Source organism: Sinohyriopsis cumingii, unplaced genomic scaffold (genome assembly GCF_028554795.1).
Source record: "Sinohyriopsis cumingii isolate HCF-2022 unplaced genomic scaffold, ASM2855479v2 utg002187l, whole genome shotgun sequence".
NCBI lineage: Eukaryota > Metazoa > Mollusca > Bivalvia > Unionida > Unionidae > Sinohyriopsis > Sinohyriopsis cumingii.
The window spans coordinates 431109-450310 of NW_028316149.1; the positions used below are offsets into that span (position 1 = coordinate 431109).

A 19202-nucleotide genomic window follows, 5' to 3' on the forward strand; every position below is an offset into this window, starting at 1 on the left:
TTTAATTCGTTTTCAATTTTTTTAAAACAAGCAAAGATCTGCAAACACGGTTATGAAGCATATATTGTGTAAAATCAATCTAAAACTCTATAAAGAAATGCGGTCCATTAGGCACACAAAAATGTGTTCCCTATTTTCACTGGTTTTAAAATTAGGTTCGGTAGTTGGGTTTTTTCCTTGCTTTTAAACATATTATAACGATTATATAGTATATAGTAAAGTATATGTATATTGTTTAAAGTGATTCAAGTACTATTAAAAAACCGGTTCAATTGTTTGCAAAAATCAGTTTACTGGAATATTTAAAAAAATTTTTACAACCTTTTGCGCAAAACAAGCTCAATTAAATACACAAACCAATTTCGTCATTTTTATTTTTAAAAAATTGTCCTTTTCTACATAATTTTTTAAAATTTAGTTCTAGTTTTCAAAAGGTTGGGAGATAGGTTGGCACCTAAAATCAAAGACGGTCGATTGACATGAAGCATATTTTGTTTGCCTTATCTATACAGCACCAGACGATCGTATCGTTGCTTACAATTCACTTGGAATATATATACTACGTATAGTCATTGTATGTATGGCAGGTAAACTGTAAGCACAACCAGTTACACAGAAGCCTACCTACAGGTATGATGCAGTTCAATCCGGTTTGAATGGCACTGTTTAAATTGGAAATTCATTGTTAAATTATTTAAACATTTTTATATATGGTTAAACAATACATTTTTTGTTGGGGGGAATGATTCTATAAACGTGTGAAGAAAGACAGTCTACAGAAAAACTGAAGACATCCAACGGCCATCTTAGTAATCCAGATGAAACCAGATAAATGGCACGCGCTTGGAATGAAAGCGGCACCTGGTGGATAAACTCGGTACAAAATGTCGTCGTCCTTCATCAGTTGATACATTTTGTCTATCAAAATTGTGTTATTTTTATTTACATATAAATGTATATAGTATACATAAATAGTATAAATAAATGTATATCACTTAGTGAACTTAATATAAATTTTATAACAACAAATACTATTTATCTATATCTAACTTAATGTCAACATGACAGCTCGGCATGACGAAACTGTAGTGTTTACATTTTATTTTCTAAATTTAAAATGAAATCTTTGAGAATTCTCATTAAATGAAGTCTTGTAATTTCATTTACGACGTCATTAAAAGTTTGCTTATGTCAATAAAATATAAAAAATAAGAATTACCTTGATACATGGGTTGGAATACAGTAATGTCACTACTCGTCCAGTGTGTGCCATAGAGAAATCCATTGTCCCAGAATATGGCACTGAGATACCGTGGAATTCCCTGTGTGAAAATGGCTACAAGTTGACATGAAGCTGTAAGTTGATGAATACAGGAATCAAGGTATCCGTGGTTACATACGAAAATATTCCCGTCTTCATTTGTAACGATTGATGTCGGGTCTTGTAGACGTTGATGTTTGTATGTATATTTACATTGAGTGGGATTCAAAATGTCGAATCCATAGACACCATTATTATCATGGGATTTATTACGAGATTCAACACTAGCAAAACACGAGATGTAAATCATGTTGTCCTTTGTTGTCACTCTACTCCATCTGTCCCCTTCACATATCTGGTGAATCCTGTCAACATGGCCGTCATCAAGTGACACGATGCACCAGTACATACTGCCCTGTTTCTTACCAGTGACAACAAGATTATCCTGGAATCTGACAACACCATAATATCTATTCAATACTCTCTGTGGACGTAAAGTCCTGGTCGTTTTAATAACACGTGACATGTCTGTAGAATCAATTGATATCATTTTTATCAGACCGTCGCCATGAAGGACACAAACCGTCATGGCGTCGATCAGGCACATGTCACGTGGTACTGACTCTAGTCTGCCTGACGTGGCCAGGAGTTTTCCATCTTGGAGTCGATGGATCTGGACTTTCCACGCCTTGATATCTAGGACGACTATCTTGTCTTGGCAGACGACAATAGAGTTGTACAAGAAGAAGTCATTGGCTGTGGAAATAAAGTGATATAAACAATAATACACATCTACACAAAATATTAAACATACATAATTATATTAAAATATGAAATAACTTGTACATTCTCAGTGTGTAGGTATTATTCCATTAATAATGATTTAATTAATTATATTTATGACCATAAAAATTAAATCCTGTAAAATTTATGATACTTATTCTATTGTTCTAAATTTAACTGTCAAAAAATTGCAATGGTCGTAGCGGTTGTCGTCGTGTATATTATTAAATTTGCATAGATATATTCATATCAAAATACTAAAATAACTTGTACATTTAGGTGATGTAAACATTAAAATAATAGTCTCTGTGTCATTGCTTGAAAGCTATAGAGTATAGGTCTTCATCCCACAGCCACGTAACAACTGTAAACAAAACGGGCATACAACAAAATAAAGGGGAAAACATTTTTTTTATACAAAAAAAAAAAACGAGATTTGAATCGAAACTAGTAAATGGTTCATAGACTATCGGCTTTGCAAACAGAATCATGGCTGTCCATTTTAAGGAGTACAACTATAAATAAAGTATGATCGCACACTAAATCAAACCCAATATACTTAACCTCCATTTCTTAACAAAACAATAACAAAATTAGAAAAACACTTCCCTAATTTACAATTATAACAGTATCACTTAAAAATTTCAATTTTGTCTCAAATTCCAATAAAAGCCGGGGAAAAATTCGCGAAAATATAAACCATTTAACCTAATGAATGCAATTTCTCTCGTTTTTTGGAAAGTTGTTTAACCATAGTATTAGTGTTAGTCATGCAAACGGGGAGGAGGGGCAGGTGAACTAAATTTTAAAAACAATAATAATACTAATAATAAATCATTCATCTAACATTTTCCTTTCATACCCAACATTTAGTCGTTACTCTATATGTATGTGCTACCCTTAGTATTTCAGTGAAAATCCGTGTTAGTAAATGTCTTCATTCATTTACTTGTCTGCTGCATTTTTTCACATTGGGCTGCCTGCCTTGGATTGTGACATCTGCACTGACAAGAACGCTGACGGAAACATGCAACATGGAGAAACGTACTTATTTACAAATCCGCGAAGCCCGATGTACTAAAGTTATCTATTCTGGCACAGTTTGTGTGAGTTCTGAAGCAGCGCGCGTCTTCAACTGTACAACACAAATTCCGCCAACTACATCACTCTCTGGGAATTTAAAACATGACTACATCGTCAGCTTTTAACCAAATTGTATCATTGTTGTTAATGTTGTTATGTGCAAATTCCACATTTGAAACGATCGAAGTAATAATTTGCAAAGACATTTAAATCTTGACATCTTGAATGTCTCTGGGGTTATCACCTTTTATGTAGTGGGTCTTATGTTAATTTGTATCCTTTTCCATGAAAACTATTTCGCAGGCTTGAAGATCAGAGCTTTAAATATATAATCATCGATATGTGTTGAGTTTTATTTCTTTATAAAGGAAAGTCTTGCACCATTTTATCATGTCAGTGAAAAGTAAAGAATCAAGTAAGCAAATGTCGTGCATGTTATTGCCCTAGCGAGTCTTCACGAAGACAACTTTTCGCGAAGAAAGTGACTATCTTGGGACGAAAGCAATCGTCTTTCATTCACTTTAAACGTGTGCATCCTGGCCGTATATATACAAAATAAAAGATTTTCATGAATAACTTGTTATTATGAGTTCGCCATGTTAACGAAAATAAATTACTGATAGTAAAGAAGATTAATACCTTTCCGTGCAGAAAATACATTGTATGAAAATTAAACATTTTCAAGCAGATTAACATTTTTCTTCCACGTTTACGGGCTCCTTTTCGTGAAATAAGGTAATTCCACACGAAAATTGCACTTTTCTCCTGAAAAGAGACTTTCTCTTAAAAAAGACTGTATCAACGTGTATTGCATGAACCAATCCCTTTTCATGAAAGAAACTGAAAATTAATATCGCTGATCAAATTAGCGATGTCGATTAAGCAAAAAATAGCAAAAATACTTTGCCAAGAATTTACCAAAGACAGTTATCCTAATAAGCGATTTGATTTGAAACTCAGCAGTGATGAACAAATGTCCGTTACATGTCAAACGTGTAGCAATGTGATCATTATTACATTTAGTACAGCGAATAAGAGAATCCATTATTAAGGATGTATCACCATAGATGTTATCTCACATACTTAATTTCTTCTTTTTTTTTAAATTCCGGAAACGGACGATCGAAGCGCGCTTCTAATTCCAACTACATTTCCTTCATGGGCAGCAATAATAGCGTTTGATCTAGAGAACAGGTCTAACCATTTATCTTTAGCAGCGATCAACTTTGGCATTGAATTCAACTTGCTGCTGCACGACTCCAAAAATGAGTGTTCTTTGGCAGACCAAATAAAAGAGCGCTGTCGTCATTATCTACTGAAACTACAAAGAGAACTGCGTCAGAGATTGCCGGCAAATGTTGAGCAGCTTGAATCTGTGACTCATCTCTCACCTTCTGTCGTCCTTGCAGCACAGAAGCCGCGGTTGTCAAAATTGTAATTTCAATTCGAAAATTTATGCAACAACTGAATCTGCTGATAACGACGAGGACGTTATACACGAGGAATACTTTAAAGTTACAGATGAATAAATGATTGTAGTGATAATTTAAGGTATTTGGTTCTTATTTAATCTTCAGATTTTAATATAAAAATTGGACGGTTTGGTTGCTGCTTTTTAAATATAAACGTGCGGGAATATAAAAAAGTATCTGGGAACCCTGGACATCACGCTACATGTCTGCGACATTATGCCCTAGCGCTAGGCATCACTATAAATTACCTCACTGCAGACATCGTAGCGATATGACTGAAACATTGTGCTAAGATACGTTAAAAATCTAAATCACACACACACACTTTAAAATCGTACATACATAAATACATACATACATACATTATTTCCCGCTATACGTTAACGATAGTGCAAGCAAAGATTTGACTCGTCAAACAAATCCAGTATAATCTTCATCATACATTTTAAAATTGTCTTTTAGAATAAAGTTCAAATTACCCTTCTATTTCAAATTTATATTAGCCAGGCATGAGATCACATTCTGTTACGTTTTTCTCTTGATTCGTGATAGGTCATAGTGCCCTAATAAAAGAAGCAAACAATAAAATAAAGCTAAGACAAGTATTTGACTCAACATATTTCCAGCTGAAGAAGTTCAGGACATAATGGATGATACTTGTTCGCCTGCCTGCCATGTTGCCGGCCATTGTGCATATATCACTACATAATTCAGTTTGTCTGTTATTTCGTTTCTTTGTCAGTCTCGAGTAACGAGCAACTCTATAAATCAGTCAATAGTAAACCCCCGATTTTAACAATATAGTAGTTGGTAAAACCGATCAGCAAAAGGGGAAGCTACGATTTAGGGTAGAACAACCAGAGGGAAATAAGCACATGTACATGTCATCTGTTTACAGCTGTTGAAACATCTACAGCTTTATATTACGGTAAATACTAGTACTAATATTAGTACCCTTACTCGTACCTCGTGGACAGGGTACTTACGTGAGCATATACGTGTTAATGGAGCAAGCCGGGTGTGAATCACACCCGGCGCTCTTTTAGCCTACTAATAACACTTTAAACAAATTCCTTGCTTATAATCCAATAAATAGAGTAGTCATCTTTTTTAATACCGGAAGTATCGAAAATCATTGTAGAAATAGTTGTAAAATCTAGTTTACTTTTTTCAGCTGATATTTTCGTTTAGATCGTCCGCCATGTTATTTCAAATAATGATTACTTCCGTCCTCAGACTCGTTTATTTGTGTGCTATATTAGGACATTGATGCCTTATTTGGAAATGTAAACAAATCGTAGTAAATTTGGCTCCGTTTGGGTCAGAAAATATGCGCATTAAAAGTAAATACGGTTTATCGGCAACTTTGAAATTCAACCAAGAAGCGATTATTCGCACTTGATTGATAATAATATAGAGTAGAATATCCAAAATATGTTCTGGCAAGCCTTACGTAGAAAAGGGGTCACGGAGAGAGTCTCGCGTTATTTGTCATGGCGGACAGGATAAGGTTAGAGTAACCATGCCAATTTATTGTATCGTGTAGGGGCTTAATAAAGTCAAAATAAGCCAAACTTCTTTCAAAACATGATTATACTTATGTAGTTTATTTCTACACTGTTTGTTTTTTTGACTTTAGTGATGATTTTTTTTGCTCCATTACATGATCTGGGATCAGTTCGTAGCCTCAACCACAATAAATCAAGTTGAGGCTACGACATCGTAGCAAGGTAAATACGTGAATACTCTATCAAACATGTATAGCCACTGTTCTGAATCAACTCGACGAAGGGGAACTGAATCGGATTCTTTTCTTATGCATACGAAATCTTTCTTACCTGTATGTTTGTAAAACTACGGTGCCCATTACGTGATATATATTATAAAAGAAGTACTAAATCGAAATAACGACATATCTAGTTTAAAGGAATTATTATTATGTGTGAAACCAGACAATATCGTTAATTAAAAATAATGTGTCCATAAATTAAAATATTACTTCCTTGTTTCATCATTTTGAACTCATTGCTTCTTTCAATAAATGCGATATTATTCTATATGTAATGCATGGGGTCTGAATAATTTGGTACAGCCGTCAATAGAGTTTCATCCTTTTGAGAAAGATCAATATATTGCCTAAGAGATTCAATGCTTATAATTGCTAATCGCACCGAAGTTGATATTTGAGTTTTGTTTATTACTTGGCAGTAAGTTTCATATTTTGGTGGTCTTTTTTGCAGCAGGATTATTAATTGAGTAATCTTTTATAACACAAATATGTGGGCCGAAAAAATTGCAATTTATTTACAAATAATGACCACGTGAGCAGAAGCGGCGTTAGGAGTACGCGGGACCTAGGGCCGACCATGACACCGCGAGGGGCCAGAGTATCGGTATCTCGATTGGTATGCAACTGCAAACACTGATTATATCTAGACGAGATCAACTTTCGCGATTTGGCTGAGAGCATAGTTTGACAAACTCATAAGGACGACCTTAGACCTAAGCGCGGAGCCCCCTCAAGAGTGGGGACTGGGACGGTCGCCCAAATTGTCACCCCCAAACGCCGTTCATGCACGTGAGTTATTCTTTCAAGATAGCGAATGCTATAAGCCGGGATAGATAGATACATAGATATATCACATATATTAAAATTAACTTGAATTTTAAAGTGTCGGTGTGAAGCAATTTGATATATCAATACTGTTGGTATGACTACGCATATAATTATTGTTTACACGGTTGATTATTTCTCTTGATATATTATGAGTTTCCATTTATGAATCATTTAGAAAATAATAAAACAGAAAGAAAACTAATTAATATCTACCGATTTAAAAATGAACTTGATCAGAATTTCCTCATATTTATCGATTTAGAAATGAATTTGATCGGAATTTCCTTTGATTTCCCCTATTATTTAGGGGAAAAAACGCGGTAATTATGGACAGTGAGAGGAAATGCAATTTGAAGGGATAACAATCTTCAAACTGACCTTACACAAGTAACCTACATGAACCCGGGTGGTTATTATGTTAGGCGTACACTTTCCATGAGATTTGTCTACAATGTTACAAAGTTACAATAACGTCTCGAGATGAGAAAATCTAACTGGAAAATCTTTGTGTGTCATACGCATACAAGTACTTTATTTTATGCAGAGTCATCAATTACTAATTTTTCTCAATGAAATATTTATGATATTTCACTGAAAATAAAATACGATATATATATATATATATATATATATATATATATATATATATATATATATATATATATATATATATATATATATATATATATACGCCGCTTCGATCATATTTTAAGCTTGAAGTATATGTCTATGTGTCTATGTGTGATTTGGATTTTTAACGTAGCATTAACAATTTTCTAGTCATATCGCTACGATATCTGCAGTGCGACAGTTTATGGTGTTGTCTTTCACTGGGGCATCATGTCTCAGACATGAAGCATTATGTCCCACCCAGTCATATTATCCTGACACAAGGCTGACCAGTCCTAACAATGACCTCTTAATGCTGAGCGCCTAGCGAGGCAGTTGCTAGTGCCCTTTGTATAAGTCTTTGGTCGAACCCGCGACCTCCAGCATCCGATGCAGACGCTCTAACCACTAGGCTACCGGAGCGTTATTTGAATAATGCAGCAGTAAACATGCACGAAAAACAAACAGAAGAACCAAATTCAAGATACAATTAATATGCATACATTTTTTCTTCATTTTATTATTGTGTTCTTTTGGCTTGAATTAGGAAGAAGAATTAGATTTCTACTGATATTTCCTGCATAAATATGCAGAAAAATAGTAGAATTTGAACTGTAAGCCGCTGAGGTTGTTGCCATGGATAAAGTACGATATATGCTATCAGTCTGTGATGTTAAAACGGAAATTTGTTGAAGGGAGTGAGTAATGGATGTATTTTATCTGGTGGGTGAAAATCCAGAGTTTTTCTTCCACTCGACGATATATATTTCCTATTCACTCATTTCAGGTAAACACAATCTCTTAAATCAGTCTATCGCTCTGTGACACACATATTAATGTACTCTTCTCTCTGTCTCTCTGTCTCTCTGTCTGTCTCTCTGTCTCTGTTTGGTGGTAAAAATAAATATTCCACCAACAAAGAAACCGAAACGGACAACGAACCAATCTTACAGTCATTTCCCAACCACCCCACCACCCTTGGTTTGTCTACACGCACATTCGTTTACATTAAACAGTTCTCTCTCTGTCTCTCTCTCTCTCTCTCTCTCTCTCTGTCGAATGATCGATCGATCGATTGATCTATCAATCGATCGAGAACAGTTGCAAAACACCGAAACAAAAATCCATAAAATGGAACGTAGCAGATTTTTACCTGTGGCATGCTACGATGTATGTGGACCTCTGATGATGAAACTGACCAACAAACAGACCAGCAGAGAGAGAGAGAGAGAGAGAGAGAGAGAGAGAGAGAGAGAGAGAGAGAAAGAGAGAGAGAGACAGAGAGAGGGGGGAGAGAGGGGTTAAGGGATAATTACCTAAGGGCATTTCTGTTCTTGGCAATCCATGTGTTTCTCTCTAGGTGGATTTGTCTGCTCTTGACCAACCAACACAGAAACAGTGGGAAGGGGCATGTTTCGGATATTTTGATATTTAAAAATAATCTTGTTTTACAGCCTAATTATAGGTTTAATAAGAAAAAACAGCAACAAAGACAAGCATTAAATTTATTACAGTGTGTGCATCACAAACAAGAAAATTACCTTACAATTTATACAGATTAGTGCGAATTTATATTACTGATTTTATGAACACTAATTATAAATCCCATGGAAAGTGTAAACATACCGTTACAATGATCCGGGTTACAATAGACTACTTTATTTAAGTTTCAGTTTCAAAGATTTCCTCAAGCCCAAATAAATGTTCTCTCTCACTCTAGATTCCTGCGTACTCTGTCCTTTATGAATGAAAAGTGGAGGTGGGGGGAGAGGGAAATCTTAATATGTGTATCGTTATTTTCTTACGTCGCTAGTGATTAATCAGTGGAAATTCATGACTGATATATAGATGTGATGACACGGAGTCGAACCAATGTTTATAAATGCCATGGGTGGATCACAATGATATGGACCAACCAAAGGAGTCTGATGTCCTGACAATAAAACATCAGGGTCCTGTGGTCCAACCGACATGGAACTGGCTGGAGGTCAAGGTGTTAAATGCGTTTATGAACCACGGATTGCACGACTCAGGAGTGTGTTAGAACAGTCCACATTGACGGTTTGTAATCCTGGTTGATGGTTGCGCGAGTTGGGAGAGTATTAAATCTCAAACACCTACAGATGTCAAAATAACAGCATGTACTATGATGGATACAACCCATGTTGGACGGTTTGGTGGGTGAGAGATTATTCAACTTCTAGCTCTACACATGTCAATATAATAACATATTCTTTTACTGGATAATAACCCTGGTTGACGGTAGGGTGGGTAGGGCGATTATTGAACCTTTAGTTTCAATGCATCTCAAAAAAATCGTGTTTATATTATTCATATATAAATCTAAATATTTGGCAATCGAACCGTATTAGACCTGGCAATATGAGGCACCATTTTACCTTTTTCTCCTTATTGTATGACACTGTATTTATCTTGCGATATCATTTTATTTTATTATATAAAGTAACTGAATATGTAGTTAATATTTGACGAATATAAAATATTAATTAATTAGTGTCCAGAAAATTCCCAAATTTAAGTTTTAGTCGAGAGTGTTTTTTCTTCAGACTTCAATTCTCTTTTAAATATTGGGAAATATCGCCTATAGCCAAAACATTTCCTCAGTTCCGACGGAATGTAAATTATTCATTAGACAAATTTAAGATATCATGCATTTAATTTTATAAAACAATAAATTGAAAGAAATAATAATATAACGAATTTGAAGTTATGCTATCATACACGAGACTACGTATATCGTACACCGAATATATTATACAGCATGCAATAATAAAACGGCATCTCACATGATTACATAATCAATGCAGTCTTGTGTTGCCCTCTTGCGGACACATGCTTTTGGTAAATAACAATATTGATAACGATACAAGTTTGAGATTTATGCCAACAAAGTTTACTATAGACTGAATTACACGGGATTTGGATGATAGGATTTCTTTTAAGCAAGATCTTGCATAACATGTTCTTGGAGACTTTAATTAGAAAGCTACATTATTCCTTAACGTAATTCTACTCAAATATGAACAAAATGAGACCTTTCAGTTCAGCTGCTCGTCAGTTGAAAACATACAAAGTTTTTTTCTTGTGACGTCTAATTTCTAATCTTTTTAGAACGCGCATGCATAAAATCTGTATTAAAAGAAACACTGTTTTCTTGAATCTACTTTGTGCCAGAGACAAACAACACATCAGTCTGATGATGCTCCATCATCAACAAAATTGTCGTCATCGTTACCAGTCTTCTTTGTGTTCATACTTTCTATACTCCGTAAGAATAGCTTCTAGATCGACATCATCCCAAGAAAGGTAGTCTGAAAATCGTCCGTGCGAGAAAAATAATACATATATATTTGACCCTTTTCTTACAAAAATATAATACTGTTACACGCACACGGGTATTTACTTGACCGAGCGGTTGTCAAACCCTGGCGCGATTCTCGCTAGAAGTCATAAGTTTCCCCGACTTTCCGAACACTTCCATACAACCTCAGTTGTAAATCAGAAAGCCCGACGTGTCCATTCTATACCTAAATTTTCCTCTAATTAATGCAAGACCACAGATAAACCAAACTGTCAGCTATCCATCAACCGTACATCTGCGTGTTTTGGCTTCATTATGTTTCCGTACCACCAACCGTTCACGCCTTAGAACATATACGAGTACTTCCTAACAATGGGAACTATTTTAACTCCGCCACCTTAGGCCAGTCAATGTATGCTTTCCAGGCACATTTCGCCGATATAACTGCACCATATTCGCCCGCATGGCGACATAAACGGTCTCTGCCAAGTCCCTTTTTATTTATGCCCTTGTGTAATTTACTGGTTTAATACCGTAAGTGCTGTCCTTGCAGTCACGCTACCAATGTATACCACTGGATTTTAATATGTACTATTTTACCCCAGGGACAGTCATTCGGTCTTGGTCGGAATTCACTATTAGTGAACCAGGACATCATGGAAACACACTAACACTTCACTCCGTGACGTTTGCTCCTATTGATTAGCTCATTAGTTCGGGCCAGGAATATTTCCATGGCGCCAAATTCCAATAATCAAACAAGTAATCACACAAATCTAAGAATTGCTTAAAACGGGGCACTACAACCACGTGCACATACTCTAAATTTACTACAATACCTCTCCACAGGGCAGAATTTTTGGCACTATACATAAAGGTAAATAATACTGTAAGCTTGGTAAAAACAAACCTAGCATCGCGGTGGTAAGATTACCTGCCAACAGTGACAAGAGCATGTTCATACCTGTCACCACTCAGTCACAGTGGCTATCGGTCGCTTCATATTGCATATTAATACACTTTATGTAGCCACACACTACACTGAACAAAGAGTGGTGTCAGATATTGATCTCTTTTACAAGAGAGGAAAATAATACATGCATTTCTTATGACATGGACTCTGTGTTCGTTCTTTGCATATACTAATTTTGTGTTTGTTTGATACACTACATGACCTGACGCTTTAAAGCAAAATAAAAATGCTAATTTTAAATGCAAATTCTGTGTATAACCATTAGTATATACAGAAAGCCAGTGCAATAGTTGTCATGGTGGAAGCTTACACGCATAACCAAAGAAAAGACTTGCGTTGCAACCAGTTGGAATATCAAATTTCCAAAACCTGCGTTTATGGTTTTGCATTATAGTTTTTAGGTTACTTAGTAATTCCATATATAGGCTTAGCCAATTCTGATGCGTTTCTCACTGGCTGTTGCACTGCTGTTGCACACGGTCTTTCCTGTCTTTCCTTCCTAATATATGTATTAAAAGCATATGTATGCAGGGTATAAAAATATTTACTGATAGATTCCATTAAGTATGCCCGACGTTAGGTAACACAAGAGTATGAAACTAAGATCGAAATTCAAAGTATTCACTGAAATATTCGAATAAATATGTCATACTTATTTAAGAAAGACTATGAAAATATGAAACTATTAACTGTCATATTCCATTAGGTATGTCAGACTTTATGAAACAAATTAGTATTAAGTAGACACTGATATTTCCCGCCGTGTAATGAATATAGTACAGGTATTAGTAGGCAGAGTATGAAAATATTCACTGACAAACTCCACTGGAGTTTTATATGTAACTTATGGATCACTTACTGTTTTCTAGTGTCACAGTCCTAACATTGGCAAGACTGTAACCGACTGTTTCCTCTCCTCCTGTTGCCATTTTATCTTTTTATATGATTGTGCTTCAGGGTATGACTCAAGTTGCAATGGTCTTTCAACTTAACACAATGCTGACACGAAGACTGGGCTGCAAAATATAGACAGGACTATTATATTCGCGTCGATGAAATATATCAAACTAATATTTAGTTTACGAATTATTGTACATATATCAGCTTGCTTGTACAATGAAATATCTATACCAATGAAATGGCATAAACATTTTGGTGTGTAAAGAGTTTATCAAAGCTGCCGTTCCACACACTCATTTTTAAACGCAGAAGGTAATTATCTTTAAATTCCCTAGTCATCTTAGTGTTGTGTGATATTAGTGATATTGTGCCATGTTAGAGGTATTGGGTAATCTTAGAGGAGTTGTGTGATCTTAGTGGTTTTGTGTGATCTTAGAGGTGCTGTGTGATCTTAGTGGTTTTGTGTGATCTTAGAGGTGTACTGTGATCTTAATGATCTCGTGCAGATTAGAGGTGTTGTGTAATCTTTGTGGTTTTGTGTGATCTTAGAGGTGTTGTGTGATCTTAGAGGTGTTGTGTGATCTTAGTGCAGAATAGAGTTGGTGACGATTACAATGACTGGACGAAGCATTATGCTTTTGTGTTTGGGGAGTAATTGATTAGTGTTAATAATGTCGGTGTGGAGTAAGTGGTGGGTACTAATACTGTAGATGGGGAATGAGACGTGGGAAAATACTATAGATTTGGAGTTAGTGGGTGTAAGTGATGTGGAGAGGAAGATCAGTTTTAGGAGTAAATACTAAGTTATATGAGTTTATTAGTGGTAGATGTAAATAATGTAGATGAGGAGTTAGTGGGTGTGTAAATGCAATGAATATGGAGTTAATGGTGGGTGTAAATACTTTGGATGGGGAGTTAGTGGTGGATTTAAATACTGTAAATTGAGAGTTGGTGGTGGGTTTAAAAACTATAGATAGAAGTTATTAGTGTGTATAAATAATGTAGATGGGGTGTTAGTGGCGAGTATAATAATAGTGGAGGTTAGCAATCCGTGTAAATACCAGTAATGCTTCCTGCTAAAGAGTCTTCATCTACTCTTATTGACCTCACGGTCACAGGAAATGACGTGTACATGATAGTTTTACTTTATAATCACACTCGCTAAAAATAAACAACTTTCTGTGCATTAAATGACCTAGGTGTGAGTTAACTGATTTAATATGTGAACATCTGACACAATGAGACTATACAACTCTCTGCATCATGAATAACTTATCTTTCAATATTTAAAAACTCTGTGAATTTAATTACCGATTTATCATCAACTGTACAACTATCAGAAAGTGTTTTGTGACCTTGATTGGAGTAAATATAGGACTCTGCACATTCAGTACAACGTTATTCCATATTCATGTATTGACTCAATAGGAATTCATGTTTCAAAAAAGTAAATGGTAGACTGATACTTACAGAATATAAAAAAATCCTTTAAAATGCAATTTTCCCAAGTTATCCAGACTGTGTGCTCTGTAAAGATTGTACTTGTCTCGAAGCAAAATCTTGTTATCATACACAAAACCAACCATGACAACAACCCATGTTATTAAGTGTTGAGCTTATCTAGCAAGCTATTGGCGTGTACAGACAAATACTACAATGGATACTCAAATGGCTTAGTTACGACATGAATATCTTGTACTTCAGGTTTACAGCAGCAAACAATATGGCTGATAGAGAGAATAAATCTGAAAAATAAATTCAAATAATAATAATACTATTGCTTCTGCAATTACTATCTTACTGTTGCTGCTGCTACTACTACTATTAATATTTCTGCTTAATCTACTACTACTACAACTACTAGTACCGTACTAATATAATACGTATATACCCTTACTACTACTACTATTCTACTATTAATACTACTACTGTATTCCTACCCCTACGCCTGAACTGTTACTAATACTGCTACTACTACTACTACTACTACTACTACTACTACTACTACTACTAATTTATTGATAATAAGATGCTGTTGCAGCTTTTACCACTGCTGGTTACATATAGAAATTACCGACTGGCACATGTATACTGTTACCACTGCTGGATGCATATATAAATTGCCAACTGGTACATGCATACTGTTACCACTGCTTGTTATATATAGAAATTACCAACTGGTACATGCATACTCTTACCAATACTGGTTACATATAGCAATTACCAACTGGTACATGCATACTCCTACCACTGCTGGTTACATATAGAAATGACCAACTGGTACATGCATACTATTTCTATACTTATTCTATTTTAATACTAATGAAAAGAAAGGGTATAGAACCATGACGACATGACGTACAGTTATATATATAAGTTACCAACACATGCATACATAGAGAAAAACAGACATGGATTTATTATTATTTTTCTGTCGGGCCTTACTAGTAGTATATGGGGCCACCGTAGGGTCAAAGTGACCTACCATTACAAACAGGTCCTTGCACTATGGAGTCTATGGGAATTTAACATTGGAATTTTACCATGGATGGGACTGTATAGCGTCAAAGGAAAATGAACATTGATGGGCTTTTATAGGGTCAAGGGAAAATGAACTTGGATGAGCTTTTTATGGCAAAGGGAAAATGAACAACGGAGATGGATATAACATAGACAACAGAGAAGAGATAAACACTGATACAACATGAAAAATGTTTAAGGCAAGAAAGTCATTTCTTTTCAAGACCAATGAGTGGCCCTGAAAAGGGCCTTTGGCTTCGACTTCTATTTCCTTCACTTCTTCAGCCATCTCCTGACCTTTCCAACTATTCCTGTCTTCTTTTCTTGGTGGTCTGGCATCCAGTCAGGGTGACCCAATGCTCTGAATTTATGTTGGATCTTGATCCAGTTATGATTCAGCCTCTCAAACTCTTCCTTTTACTTTATATTTTCTCTTTCTTTTCTCTTCTTTAACCGCCTGTCCTTTATCTTCTTCACTTCTACATCTATCACCTTTCTCATCCGTTCTTCCGCTTTCTTCAGCTGTTCACCACCCCTTTTGACAAAGGACCACTCTGACCATTGCTCTATCTCTTCCAAATAGTATCTTACTTATATTATCTTATCCACTGCCTTTTTTGCTGTCCCCACTCTGACAAAGGGGATTGACTGATCCTCACAACCTCTCGACTTCTTCCTCTATTATCCCCTCTATGATCTCCCTGGCTAATTTCAGTTGGTTCACATAAGCAAGATTGTTTGCTAACCTCCATTCTCTTTCAATTCTTTCAACAGCATATTCTCCATCCACCATCCAAAAGTAACTATTTCTTAAATCGTTGAACAAGGCTGACACTGCCATCTTCTCTGCTTATTCCGTAGAATGACGCGAACGACGAATGCTTTGAGTTTTTATCTAAAGCACGGACGTGAAGGAAAACATTCCTTTTTCTCTTCTCCTATTATCTACTATCCACACAAAGGTGAGGAGACAAATAACTAACCACAATCTACTATTCACACAGGAGAAGAAGCCAAAACATAATCACAATTTACTATCCACACACGCGAAGAAGCCAAATCAAGCCCCAAAATATACTATCCACACACGGTAGAAGCTAAAAAACATAACCACAATCTACTATCCACACACGCGAAGAAGCCAAATCAAACCCACAATTTACTATCCACACACGATGATAAGCAAAAACATAACCATAATCTACTATCCACACATGAGAATAAACTAAATCAAACCCCAGAATTTACTATCCACACGCGGAGACGCAAAATCAAACCCCAAACTCTACCATCCATACAAGGGAGAAGCTAAAAACATAAACACACTCTATTATCCACACACCTGAAGAAGCCAAATCAAAAACAAAATATACCATCCACACACGCGAAGAAACCTAATCAAACCCCAAACTCTACTATCCACACAAGGAAAGACAAAAAATCATACCACAATCTAAAATCCACACACGCGAAGAAGCTAAAAGCAGACGGGGGTTGAGTGGCTTCATTATCCCACTCCTCCGTTTGTGGAATAGTAAACACATGTTGTTCCCTCTGCTTTCTTTGTCTTATATGCCACATTCAGGATGAACAACTGGCCTCCGTGTCTCCTGTAGGTCTTGTACTGGTTCTTGTTGTTGTTTTTGTTCACGTTGTGGCTGTGCTGCAGCTACTGGCTGTGGTGCAGCCATTGTATGTGGAGGTTCCCTCACCATAGGTTTCACCTCACCACTTGGTCTCATGAACAGGTGAGGTCGGATCTCTTTTTGTCCTCCTCTTCTTTCATTTTTCTCTCTTCCTCCTCCTGGTCTATCCTGCATTCTTCCACAATAGCTTCCACTGCCAGTTCGTCAAGCAGTCGCCTGGTATACTCCCTGTGTATCTGAAGTTCCATTAACTTAGTCAGTCTGCTGCTCATTCTACTCATTCTGCACGGTTCATCAAAAAACGATGATTAGCCAGACTGACGAACGTTTCTCAATTTATACTTGAAGCACGGACGTGACGGAAAACACTCTCTAAGACCCAAATCTTACATTACCTACATGACTACCAAAAAATATATAAAAAAAACGCGCGGACCCAAACGAAACACTCACTCCCTTTTTTCTACTAACAATTAATATTTTAAACTTTTTTGACTACTGACGGAAACAAAGGACTTAGAGTCACACTTTCTAACCAAGATAAGGAAATCATGTGCTTATAGACGCACTTCTATTGTTTTCTAACTTAGCATAGGCAATGAAATGATTATTTCTTTTCTAGAGTATGGGGTAGCCCTGAAAAGGGCTGGATTTTTGTGTGAACTAAGTGATGGCAATCTTTTAGGATCTAAGATTGCGGCCTCCTTTGGTGGCAGACTTTTCCACAGGATAGGGTATGCTTCTTCGGAAAGAGAAGGAGACCTATTTGGTGTCGACACGGCAGTCGACAAAGCCTCTGTCAGGTTCATGTTGCTGTTGCTGCTGCTGCTTTTGTTGCTGCTGCTCTATCTCTGCTCTCTCTGCTGTTTCTGAAGTCTGTACTTCTCCGTCCATTCTTCTTTTTCCCTGTTGATTTCCTCTCTGAAGAGGTCTTCTATCAGATCTTGAGTGACTTGTAACATTCTGACATTCTCTATCTCTTCAGGCTTCGGTATCAGACTTTGTCTGACACGATGCAAATTCACATAGGCTTCATTCAGCTTGGCTAATCTTGAGCACATCTTCGTAGGAGGATGAGTCGACAATGAATGGTCAGACTGGAGACTGCCCCACTGTTATGGTAAAAGCGCGGACGCGAAGGAAAACATCCCTACACGGTTTTGAGTCAGATTGCTCAAATAATGTATTGTGAGGGATAGAGAGAAGTCAAAGAGCGCTGTTCATGATACCCATATCAAAACACGACAAACGCATTTTTTCAAAACATTTTTTATTCAAATAACTCACAACTAACAATTAACAAATGTTTTAAAAATTAACGATTCAAACAACTAACAAACATTTTTTCAGTAACTATCTTTTCTGAACAAGGTTGACACCATTGAAATTGAGATTTCCACTGTTGGAAGTCATTGGGTCATTGGTGCACACTACGTTTCCTAGCTAAAGACAAAAGATAACCATAATGACCTATGAAAAGAGGGATAAGTCTTCCGTGGCTTCTAATAGTCTATAATGACTTCTCTCAAACTATTGATTTCTAGGTTATTATTTAATTCTGCATACAGAAGTACATTCACCGTCTCAGGCAAACTGACGCTCCACTCGAATCTGGCTTGATGTTATCGGATGGAAACGTCCCTCGTCGCTGCTTTGGTCTGGAGTGAATCAAAAGCCCACAAAGCATAGCCTCCTGCGTAATCGTCGTTTGTAATACCGTGACTGGCGTTGCTTCCTAACTGTCCGGTGGCTTCGTACAGGGACAATTACGACTCTAAGTAATTCATCTTGGCGCTAAAGTCAGGTTCGAAGGGTCTGGTACACTTAGTCTTGCAATCTCAACTGACTTCGATCTTGAACACGTCGTAGTGTTTAAACTGGAAAGGATTTTGATTGTGGACTCCGTTGAAGGCTGCTTTGCTCACGATGACAATGATTAATCGGTTGGGTAACTGTCCTTGGAACAGATGATCTTCGATCTTGGACAGGAGTCCAGAGGCAATGGTGAAAGTTTTC

At 36.4% G+C, this 19202-nt stretch overlaps 1 protein-coding gene across 1 annotated transcript in view; it reads right to left on the reverse strand.

Annotated features, from left to right (window-relative positions):
* Positions 1 to 14603, reverse strand: part of LOC149770957 (uncharacterized) — a 139537-nt gene extending 124934 nt beyond the window's left edge. Inside the window, exons 1-3 of the mRNA XM_089948941.1 lie at positions 14491 to 14603; positions 12980 to 13136; positions 1220 to 2017 (exon numbers count right to left, since the gene is read on the reverse strand). Coding sequence (XP_089805067.1) covers positions 1220 to 2017; positions 12980 to 13049 — 868 coding nt within the window. The 5' untranslated portion in view covers positions 13050 to 13136; positions 14491 to 14603. The remainder of the gene's footprint in view (positions 1 to 1219; positions 2018 to 12979; positions 13137 to 14490) is intronic.
* Positions 14604 to 19202: the final 4599 nt, after the last annotated feature.